Raw genomic sequence first — 12799 nt, 5'->3', positions numbered from 1 at the left:
TAGAGACCTGCTGTTACTGTAGCTGATATGGTGTTGGAGCGGGACAGCTTCCATCTTTGAACAATTATTTGACAGAGAGTGTGTGAACAAGTCATAATACAACTTCAAAGTGTGTTTGAGGCTATTTCTGTACCCAGCATGAAACTTTACATGAAGGTTTTCTAAATCTTAATATGCAAATTGTTGCATAAGTCCACTCTTTAATCCTGATAAAGCTAACTCGCTTCAATATACAATTCATAATTTAGCCATCACCTTGCTTTATATCTGAGCAAGGTGATTATTTAAATTTTCATCATGCATCATGTCACATTGACAAAACCTTTCACTAAAAACAGCGCACACTGCCTCTCATTAGCATTTTGCTATTAATCATATCACACCGTTTGTTTTTCTTTGTTTATCATCTTTTTCATGTTTGTTTGTTGTTAGTTGGTTTTGAGGTGCCATTAGAGGTTTAACATAACTTCATAAATAAAACCTTTGTGTATTTCTTTATTTACTCCAGTGTTCATTTTCCTGTTATTTGTCATTTCCAGGTTTCTCTGCACACTGAAACCACATGAAACTAATCGGTAGTGATTTTCTTCCCTTTACAGCCGACATCAATGACCTGAACATCTGCTACGTGTTGCGGAGTGAGGAAAATGCTACATCAGACCTCTTCCATTTCTCTGTTGAGGATAAAGGTAATGCAATACAATTTCTTATATTTATTTGCATTTAGAATTGATCTGCTTAGTTTCCATCAATATGAGGTTTGGACTAAATGTAGATGGAAGCAAAATGGGTCAAGTGCGGATTCAACCCCCGAGAGAGAACAGAGATTAGGTGCGATTGGGCTTTTCTCTCTGGTTTCCTGGTTTCCAGTTGTCAGGGTTCAGAGAATTTCACATTACTCATTACTCACAAATAATGATTCTGGAGACAATCACTTAGTGCTCCACAGACAACCTGCAAGTCAGCTGTGACGTGTTGTATCACAGATGACAGTGAGTTTAATTTTGTAAATTGCTGCTGGCAGATTCTATAAACAATTTCACTGAACCATATTTTTGATATTTCTCTTATTTCAATTTACAATGGTTGTGCTAAATGGAAAACTCCCCTCTGCCAATTTCAGCTGCATGAGGTGACTGATATTTGCACTGACTTCATTTGATTCAGAAGTTGGTGCAGATATGGGTCAGAATATCAATTTCTGATGAACCTGCGAAGGTCAACAGAGCCCTAGCGACTATAATTGTACACTACATATTCATATTATGGTACATTGTATATGCTTGTTAGTGAACTGATGGCTTACAGGTTGATCAAAGATAGTTTTGCTGGTGCTGAGATTAATGCATATAATTTTCTCAGTTCAATGATTTAATGAGACGTCACTGCTTTTTAATGCCTGTGTAATTTGTGGATATGAGCGTTAGATGTGTCAGATAGCATTTATATTACATTTAATCTTGAACCAAGGCTCATCATTTCTCTCTTGGCTTTTTTTTACCAGCAAAGCGAAGAAAGTGAAATTTATGTTACATACATGTTTAGTTACTACTAATAATGAAATTACATCAATTGCAATGTACATTTGTATTTTTAAATAATCCAAAATATACATTTTAACTAGTGCTGTCAAACTATTAAAATCTTTAATCAGATTGATTACAGGGTTGCTGTGGATTAATTTCAATTAATCATGATTAAGTATCATCCATTTGTTAGTCGGGTTTCATTTTGCATGAGCAAACAGACTCAAGAAAGAAGGGAATATATATATATATATATATATATATATATATATATATATATATATATATATATATATATATATATATATATATACTTCACATGTTTTTATTAAACACCTTCAACAGTGTCAACAAAACAATTTGAAACAACTGTTCCATCTTGTTTTTTTTGTCCCCATATTTCCATCCAGAGGGCCAACGTGCTGTTTAGCGTCTTCCACACTGTAAAAAATGACTGTAGAATTAACACCAAAAAGTTGTAAAATTGCAACATAAAAAAAACTGTAAGTGACAGTACAATGCAAAGTTGTTTATTTGAAAAGATTTTTGTGTTAACAATTAAATCAAATATAGCTGTAGTTCTTACAGGAAGAGTATGTGAACAAAACCAGATTTGTATGTAGAAATTATGTATTTCTATAGTTTTTAGAAAATAAAACTGTAAATTGAAATACTACATATATATATATATATATATATATATATATATATATATATATATATATACATATATATATATATATATATATATATATATATATATATATAGTTATAAAAAAAGTATTTAACAATGTAACATTTTAAATTTGTAAATTAATGTGTTGGTAGAGTTCGTAGAGTGGCTTGTCCAATAACCAAAGGGTTGGTGGTTCGAATCCTGGCTCTGACTGTATGTCAAAGTGTCCATGGAAGACATTGAACCCTAAATTGCTCCCAGTTGGACCTGGTGCTTTTGGAAAATGCTTTGGACTCCATGAAGGTGTAGAAAATTTGCTAAATAAGTGCAGTCCATTTACCATTTAAATCCAATGTTAAATCTACATGTTTAAAATGTTAAATCCACATGTTACTCCGTAAATATGTTTACAGTTGGAGGTGTTTTTTACAGTATTGTTCTGGAAACCACAGCTGTCAGTTTTTTTCCGTTAAAACAACAGGATTTTTTTTACAGTGCATCTTTATGGGTCTGTTCTGCTGCCTGTCACTACTGGATCAATTGCTAATTTGTGCACGTGTGACGTTAACTCTATTCAGACAAACGGCCCCAAATGTGTTGCCAGAGAAGTTCAGAGTGATTCTGTGCTGCAGATGGGCTAATTGCGTTAAAATTTTTAATCTGATTAATCATGATGATGGATTAATCTGCATTAATGTGTTCATTTTTACAGCCAAAATTTAATACATAATGACTAAATTTTGGCTGATTATCAGTTGGCCAGTTTTAGGCACTGATAGGAGCTAAATAGTAGATTGCAAAGAAACATTGCAAAAAATACTCAGAAAGAAAGAACAAAATGTACTTTAACTGAAACAGTAACATTTATTAAGGAAGCTACCGCATTCTTGTAAACATCAAATGAAAGCACAGGAAATTATTCAGACATGAGTAACTTGGCACAAGAAATATAGTTGCAGTACTAAAAAACGTTCATTTCTATGCTATTAGCATAATCTGAAACAAATTTATTTCTTGTTCTTTTGTAGTGAGGGCCACAAAAAGGTTACCCTATGTCAAGTTTGCAAAATGCATAAATTTCAGCTAAAAAACCAGGGTGTGACATCATACAAGACTGTATTAAAAATGCATAGAGGCCGCAATGCATGTTTTCTTGTGACCTTCACATTATGGTTTTACTTGAGGTGTAAGTGCGAGAACCACAGCACCACAGCTCCTAGTCTGCACTTGTGGTTCTCAGTTCAGCATTGAGAAGAGGTTTATTTATTATTGATTCCCCTCTCTCACCCTCTCCCCCAGTAGTTTTAAAGTACCGTGGAAGTACTTGAATGTGGTCTGCTTTTACAGGAAAAATTTGATTAAATTTCCCTCAATAAGAACCTTGATTTCCCTGTGTAACTGTACTGTAAACATCAGTAACCTCAGTTACAATGAACCACACAGATATTGTGCAACTTTTCCTTGAATTATGCAGTGAATGTATCAATGGGAATTGTGTTTTTATTTGCTACACATGTTTAGACACAGAATGCATGACAAAAGGGCAACAGAGTCAGCAGATTCAGTAGTGGTTGCCTTCACTGTATGAATTTTCCTCTTGTATTTTCAGATATGATGATGGTGTGTTAACATTTAAGTCACAGAAGAACTTTTGTAAAGGCTTGTAATTCTCTCATTTATGCATTATTTGTTTTTATATGGATTTGACCACTACTTTTCCAGATTTACTCTCTGAAGTCAAACTAAATAACATGGTGTTTCTGTGAGATTCACATCACTTTTTAGATGTTTAAAGCATGATGCTGTTATCGCAGGGCATTTTTCAAGGTTACTTTAAAATACATCAACAGGGCTGGGTGGACTGTTACAAAAATCTAAAATATCATTCCTGTTTAGGTGGTTATTCTCCGCCTGGTAAAACTGACTCCTTACCAACACCAATAAAGCTATGTACTGTGTCTTTTCTGTCTAAAAACAGGAAGTAATGATTTTATGAATTAGTCCTGAGACCCATTTTTCTGAAGTGTTTTTAAAATGTAGTATAATGGACTTAGAACAAAGTACTAATACTAAAAAGACTTCCTTTATGCACATGAAAGAGGAAACATTGACTAATTGATTGTCCATGCTTCTGTACAGTTTTCTTTATTCTCCACTCTTGGCAATAGCCTTTTTAGTCTGAAGGCCTGAGGCATTTATAAGTGTTTCTGTGCTTGAGGTTTATTTTCAGTCCTTGAGTGTAGATCCACCTGGGCAACAGGAGTTGATGTTACTAAAATTATTCTGTAGCAGTAAATGTAAACCAAATTGTTCGACAATTTGTAACTGCAGAACAAAAAAAAAGTTCCTTCCTTCCTTCCTTCCTTTGTGTACTTCCCCCTTAGATACCCCTGCAATCAACTCCCAAGTGCCTGCAAGCTTCTGTTTTATAGATACTAATCTTTTTGTTCATGTAACACATGCACATGTGTGGGTACATAGAATATATATTTTAAAGAAGAGTTAAAAGACACATCCGCGTGTGTGCCAGTCACGCAAACAGTCACACACATGCATGCACAGCAGAGCAGAAAGGGGTAGCCGTAGGCTAAGGGGCGGTAGAGCCTCCAGCACAAAGAGGTGTTTGATATTTAAGAGCCCTAGCAGCATTGTGGGTAATGAGAGCCCGGGGCGTCTGAGCTGGGCAGAGCTTCGAGGCAGCCACTGGTAATTATGTGACCCTATTACAGGCTCATCTGCAGGGGAAGAGGAGCAGGAAGCACCTTCTGTCACAGGTTAAGGCCAGCTGGGATCACTGTAGTTAACTGTAATGGGCTGGAACAGGACTTGTTTCCCAGGCTTCTGTTTGGATGAGGCATGGTCAAATGGTTATGGAGCAGCAGAAACAACACATATTACAGAAAATGGAGCAGATTTTAAGATCATAACTACAAAATCCTAAAAGGGCACACTGTGCACATTTTACAAACATAACTGTCAGTTAGCTCCAGTGGTGTCAGACACAGACTGATAGGTATGTGATGAAAGAAATGCTTCTTTAAAGACTGTTTGACTGGGATATCTGTGGGGAAACCGGAGCATCTGGGACAGTTCTTGGTAATAGAATAGAGACAAATACCAGCTAGTCTAAGTAAGTACATTTAATTCAGTTTTTGGTCATTTGTATAACTTAAAATCTGAAACTGCAGCAGCAACCCTTCTACTTAATGAAGTAAAAGAAGATAGTTAGAATTTGTCCTTTTTTGTCCTTTTTTTTCTTTGATTACAAAGCAGTTGGACAATTTCACCCATTTTCCTGAGAGGGACGTACTTGCAAAACAAGCCAATATTCCCTCATCATTTCTAAAGCTACTACATAGTTTGTATTTTCTTGTTGGTGTCAAAAGAGTAATTATCACGACGGGCGTATTGCCAGGGCACAAGTTCTTTATCAGCCGTTTGGTGTGTGATTGGGTGGAGATCTGTAGTGGCTCACTGAGGCTTTTTTCTCCTCTCTACAAAAGAATCTTTTTTTCTTTCTCTTTTTTCTTTTGTTTTCTTTTTGGGTAAGAGACTGTAGCAACACTCAAATAAAATGACCTTGTGTGATTGCCCTTTTCTCTGGCAAATGATAGCACAAAAGATGATTTATGCATATCCTTTTTTTCTTCAGTGGATGAAACGAATCGTGTTTGACAAAGACATTAATCAGTCAATTTTGACTTTTACACTGTTAAACGTACACAAACTATTTAACATAAATCAGGCATCCGTGTTGAATTATTCAAAATGAAACATAAACAGGAAACAGGTCTGTAACAGTGGTGGAGTATATAATAATATACCGTACTGTGCAAAGTTTTGTTGTTTTACAGGTTTGTAATGAACATAATGTCTATTTCTCAGTCTCTAACATACATACATTAACATACAACAAGAAAATACAGGGAAATGCTCTCTCTCTCTCTCTCTCTCTCTCATACATTTTAACTAGTGCTATCAAACAAGTAAAATCTTTAATCCGATTAATTACAGGGTTGCTGTGGATTAATTTTGATTAATCATGATTAAATATCATCCATTTTGTTAGTCGGGTTTCATTTTGCACGAGCAAACAGACTCAAGAAAGAAGGGAATATATATGTACTTAACATGTTTTTATTAAACATCTTCAACAGTGTCAACAAAACAATTTGAAACAACTGTTCCATCTTGGTTTTTTTGTCCTCATATTTCCATCCAGAGGGTTAACGTGCTGTTTAGTGTCTTCCATCTTTATGGGTTGGTTCTGCTGCCTGTCACTACCAGATCAACTGCCCATTAGTGCATGTGCAACACTAACTCTACTTGGACAAACTGACCCAAATGCATTGGCAAAGACGTTCAGAGTCATTCTGCACTGCAGATGGGTTAATTGCGTAAAATTTTAATTAATCATGATGATGGATTAATTCATGTTAACACATTCATTTTGACAGCATAAATATATATTTATATATATACTGTATATAAAATAAATATTAACAACTCACAAGAAATATAAACTTAATGGCTTTTACAGTCAACAGTGAGTATCTGATGATGTATGTTCCTATGAAAAAAGTAAAAAAGTAGCCTAAACAATAAGAAACATTCAATATCAGATGAATGAAACCTGGTGTAAAACAGCTGAAGATCAGTGCAGTTAATCTCATATTGTTTGCCCAGACATAATAAGCACAAAAGGGAGACCAGGCGAAATACTGGACCCTTCTGTTTATTTTTTCCCCATGTAATTCTGTAAAGTCAAGGCTACATGTTGCTGAATACTTTTGCACAGCACTGTATGTTCTATTGTAAAATGGATAACACGTTTCAGTTACCTTTAAACTAGGCTATGTCTTATATCTGTGTAGACTACTGTATTATGAATAAATGATGTGGCTTGCACAAAAAAATACAAAAGCCAAGGCACTCTCTTATACTTTTAAAATACCTTTATTGATTATGGCATGTCTCAATGGATCAAATGATTTGGCTTGCGCTTAGAAATATTAGATCGGACACTTTTAAATTTGTCTTGTGTTTTCAATTATTTTATTTTTAATAGATTAGAATAACAGAAATCCTTAAATAGTAGTAGAGCTGAGCCAAATTACATCTGAATTAGTACTGGCTTTAATTTCCTTAATGAATTAGACATAGATTCATCTGTGCTGATAGGACTATTTTCAGTATTTGGCTCTGATAACAGTCAATGACTAACATCAAGCTTCTGTTGCTGAATCAGACGGAAATAATCAAAAATAATCTCTTTTTTTGTATTAGTTTTGTTTTATTGGGCTGTGTAAGTGGGCAGCTAAGGTTGAGAGAATCAGGATGATGTGAGCTAAAGCTACAATCACAGCTTCAGTCTTCTCATTCAGTGACATTCTGTAGCACTGCGAAAACTAGGGATGTTCTGATCCAATACTGTCCCAAACAGCTGGATTATGTTTCTGTGATAATGCCTTTCTATTCGATTTTGTTCTGTGTGTGCTCTGCCAGTCGGAACAATTACCAAGCGATCTTTGCATGAAAAACAGTAATATCTTTATAACTTTAAAACTTCTAAACACATACCTCTGTGTTCAACATAATCCTAACAAAAATAAACTCCTTTCACTTTACAACTGGTCTTCTCTTTGGGAGTGTTTGTACCAACAAAAATTTTTACCAAATAGATGATATGCAATTTAATATTTTAAAAATAGTTAATTAAGCCATAAAGACCCAGTGCTACTTTTGTGGCAGTTCCCAAATGATTGTTTCCTCTGTATTTTTTAACCTTCCTTAAGTGATTTATCACCATTCACTTTAATATTATGTTCTGCATTTTGCATTTTTGAGTGAACATCAGGGTTGTTGTTTTTTTTTTTATATTTAATTCACTGATCATGTTCATGTTCATCAAAGCTTAGAGTAAATCCAAAGGTTATTATATCAAGACAGAGAAAACTGAAGAAACATGATCTTTTTCTGTAAAATGTATCATTAACTGAATATAAAACAAGTGTCTCCATCCACTGTCCATGGGTTTTACCAGTGAATACCAGTGTTATAGAAGATGATGGTGTTTCCACGTTCACTGATCTGATAACCATGAAGAGATGAAAAACTGCATTTTACACTAATTATTTACATGGATTGATAGGATTAGTGGATCAACAGGTATTAAACAGTTTAGATCAGTGAATCATTTGGGTTGCTGGTGGATGTTTGGGTCTTTATGGGTTAAATGTATATATATTTTATTTGTTGCATTTTGTATTAAGAGTTAGAAAACAATCTTTAAAGTCAAGCTTGATACTACATTTCACACAAAATGATTCCAGTCTCATCCATACAGAGTGATATCTCTTATTAATTAAACACTGGTATTGGATCAGTACTTGGTATCATCCAAGGGAATAAGTGATTTTATTTGACATTTATTTAAACATTTATTAGATATTAGACCTGAAAAAGTCAGATCAATGCATTCTGAGCTACAACTAGTAGGCAGGCAGCAAATTATTTAATATTTTCCATCAGTAGAAATGCTACAGAGTCAAGGTTCATAGACCTCTGCTCCAAAATGCAGCCAATAAAATGAACTTCTCTATAAATATAATAACTCACTCATTTTTCCCAGATGTCATTCCTGTCTCATCTGTTTTATTTGGACCTAATAAGAGATCTGCTGTTTCATTTTTAATTTTTTCCCGCATTAATCAGATCTCAGGTCAAATAGAAGGTTTGATGTCCGCTGCATCTTTGATTGACAGGTCTGTATGACAGCTCACTCACCTGCAGAGTCCGGTTTTCAGAGTTTTGATTTATTTAATAAAACTCAGTTTTTACCTGACAGCTCCTCTGTAGTTGTGGTTAATGGGTTTTATTTGACTGTTTTATTGATAATATAGTGTAGTGTTTTTTTCCTATAGAACATTAGATCATCCGTGGCCTCTTACAGACGGCTCCGATCCCTCATGGTCAGCAGCTCCACCTCTTTTGTCCAAATATGGTCACTTCTGGCTCCAACAAGCCAATATGTCGATGGCCAAATCTAACTACTGGCTTCAACACAGCAGTTCAGAAACACCAGGGATAACGTCACAGTTTGTCCATTCACTTTTTATGTTCAGTTGATGGTTGAGAGGAGACGTCTTCTAACATTCTTACTAACTTTATGGCTTTACAATGAATCACCCACAATTTATTTTCTGCAGCATTAAAAAGGGAGTAGCAATCCACCTGCATGGTCATTTTTTTTCACTTGAGACAAAAGCTTTTAACATATTGTTTTTATTTTTCATTCATTTCTCTTTGTAATGCAGTGAAGTTGGTTCTATTTAAAGCTGTTACTTCATATATTTTATAATTTTGGCCAAGCTTTTTTTTATATATATATTTATACATACTCTTAAAAGTAGAATAAATCACAAACGTATACAGCAGAGGTTATTAAACATATGACCCGTGGACCAAAATTTGAACCCTCCAGGTGCTGCAAAGCTATCTTTATATTCATTCTGGCAAAAATCAAGTGGATTTCTACAACCTGTTTAAATTCCTTCTTAATTTCTTAAGTCTTATAACTAGTTACATCACAACATTTGTACATAGAAGGTCAAGACTTCCGACGAACATTTCTCCGAGTTTGACATAATTGTTTGTCAGCAGCAGTAGTTGTAGTCCATACTGAAAATATGTCCAAACTTTGAGCCGATTACCTAACATGTTCAGTTGTTGGTTGTATTAACGAACACAAGTGGCTGAATGGAACAGAGCAGCACAGTCAACAACCTGGAGGGGGTGGGGTGTGAAGTGGCTCATTTGCATTTAAAAAGCCAGCGCTCAAAACGACCTTTCTGGTGTCATTACTCAGAAATAGGGTTGAAGATGGACATGTGGAGTTGAATTAGTGAAGAATTCAGACCCAAGCATAGCATTTACAGTTTATGTAGACCACAGGGAAATGTTTTAAAATGCATAACTCCATTTAAAAAAAGCAAAATATCACTCTTTTAAGAGTCAAGGGGATCAAACTCGTTTTAGTGCCAAACTCTCCAAAATGTTATCATTTTATTATATTATTCTTGTTCTGAAATGTTTTGTGCATTTTTAGATCTAATGTTGATCCAAGCTGATGCATGACACTATTACAGTGGCACTTCTTTTTCTTAAGAAATGTCAGGTTTTTCAAGTTATTCACATTTTTAGTTTAGAAATGTGCACCATTTCATAATTTTGTAAATTTTTTTGCATAACAACAAAGAGAGCAATTTGGTGTTGTCATTATTTACAGGCTATTATGTTATTAGTTTACTATTCCATTACAGTCAAATTGGGATGAATGTGGCCCCTGAACTAAAATGAGTTTGACGCCCATGCTATAAAGGCTCCCTCCTGCAAATATGAGTTTCTGGAAATACTACCCTGCAATACTGACTGGTAATTTTATTCAATAACATAGCAGACATTTACCACATTATTCATGTTGTAAAACTGCCTGTTGGGTTTTGTGCAGCGCTGTGTTGTAATGTTGCTGCATCTTACCTGCTTTAGTGTTCAGACCTGAGAGAATTTCAAAAACCACTTAGAGGTCCAAACCTCCTGTCACCACGAACAGAGCAGGTTAATCCCTTGACCTTCCATTTGTTGTTAACCGATCAAGTGCAGTTTACTAAAGTGGGCAAAGCCATATCAGCATGCAGCACAGACACAGTCACACGTCCCCTGGCTTTAGGAGAGGATTCTCTTTATCTGTCTGCATACAGGAATTTACTGTCACTCACTTCTCCCAGGGCCCAACTCTCCTATCTTTATCCTCTTCATCTCTCTCTTCTCACACTGTCAGCGTTAGATCTTGTTGGGTGTGTTTTATTCATTTTCAGTTCTTTTACTCCATGCAGCATCTGTGTTCATTATATATTTTGGTCTTTAGTGTTATTTTTGTCTGTCTTGCTGTCTATCAGCGTCCTCTTTTCCCTCCTTTGGTACAGTCTTAGTATTTTGCCGTCTTGTCTTGCAGAGTTGTGGTGTATTGTGTGACTGCAGACTCTGTCGTAGGCATCAGGATTTGGTTTTTACTGTCACACCCTCGCTGTCTTTTCCTGCTGTCTGTCCCTGCCTGTCGTGTTTGTCTGTCAGCGCTGCCACTGATGAATCTCTCTGTTGTAGGATTACAGCACATTCTGCAGTTGCGAATGTCGCTTGCAATGATCTGCATCTCATTAGTGTAAAGAGGAGACTGTGAGACTTGTTGAGAGATGTGAAGGGATTTTTCATCACGTTAATCATCTTTGATTACATATTTCTCTATGCTTGACAGTTGATCCATGACTTGTAAACATATAAACATAACCAAACACCTTCTAATCTCAAGAACGAAAGAAAAACAGCCTTTTTTTTGAGCATGTATTTTACCTCTATAATTTTATAATCCATATTTTACTCTTAGTCATCAATGGCATAGTGGATCTTAGCATTTCTTTTGGTTTATCTTATCCCTTTTTTTTTTTTTTTTCACTTTTTTTGTCATCCTTATATTTGTGTTAAAGCCATAGCTCTTTATATCTCCATCTCTGACTATAACACAAAGAATATGATTTTTTAGTGTTTAGAAAAGTAGAGAAATTTATAAAATGTACTTCTCATTCTTGTCCTCATTTCCCTCTCTCTGTGGTGCTATTTCATTTTTTATGGATCTTAATGGATCCCTAATTTATATTAAAATCATACAGGCCTAAGCATCACAATGTAAAGTGATACATTAATTTACACTTTTCGTCACACTTTGCTTTATGAATGCTCCAGTGCTGGATAAGAATACTGCACTGGGGAGCCATTGTGAGCTCTGTTTTGTTATTTGTGTTTCTGAAACCCTCTATTAAAAACCATACATCTAAAGTAAACACAGAGAAAGTTGTTGAGGTAAGGATGAAAATTTTCCTACAAAAGAAATTTTTTTTTTTTTTAATGAACGGGGGGGAAGTGATGGAGTAGAAAGTGGGAGGAAAGAACTCGATAGTTCAGTACCTGTGTTATCCGTACTCCGACGCGGTAGTCTCTTAGGAGTGTCAGTACCCACCTAGAGACACATTGAACTCATTATGTGAGTGGCACAGTGAGACTTATGCTGAAGTGACAGAAATGCTGAAGTTCTGCCTCTGTGATAAGTGCAAAAAAATCCTGCAGGAGAACAAATGATTTTAGGGGTTATCACTCATCTGACACTCACACAGAGCTGTACACACTTACACATACACACGAATGCATATGCACATGTACTCTACTACCTTGCAGACTTACCCATAATGCACCCCAAGGAAGCCGCCATTTCTTTGTCCCCAAGCCTTCTCCTTTAAGCACTGCCCAGGGTTGTATATGGCTGTCTTTGTAGACATCAATGAAAACCCTCGTGGTTATTAAGGGTATCACTAGAACTTCAAAGGAAAGAGGATTTTTTTTTACTTTAGATGTCAGTTTCTTACGGTTTCATGAGCGAGGGCGCTTAAGGTGTTTCTGAACCCCATGCCGTCATGCCTAATGGCTATCGAATACACAGCAGCATAAAGGAAACAATGTATTATTCTACTGAAGTCAACTTTTATCT

General features: G+C 35.5%; 1 protein-coding gene across 1 annotated transcript in view; it reads left to right on the top strand.

Moving 5' to 3' along the window:
• The window catches only part of frem2a (FRAS1 related extracellular matrix 2a), an 89676-nt gene that overhangs the window by 7314 nt on the left and 69563 nt on the right, over positions 1–12799 (top strand). The window contains 1 exon segment of the mRNA XM_030154434.1: positions 600–689. Coding sequence (XP_030010294.1) covers positions 600–689 — 90 coding nt within the window.

This window comes from Sphaeramia orbicularis, chromosome 14, assembly GCF_902148855.1.
Source record: "Sphaeramia orbicularis chromosome 14, fSphaOr1.1, whole genome shotgun sequence".
Lineage (NCBI taxonomy): Eukaryota > Metazoa > Chordata > Actinopteri > Kurtiformes > Apogonidae > Sphaeramia > Sphaeramia orbicularis.
This window is presented reverse-complemented; position numbering and strand designations above follow the sequence as displayed.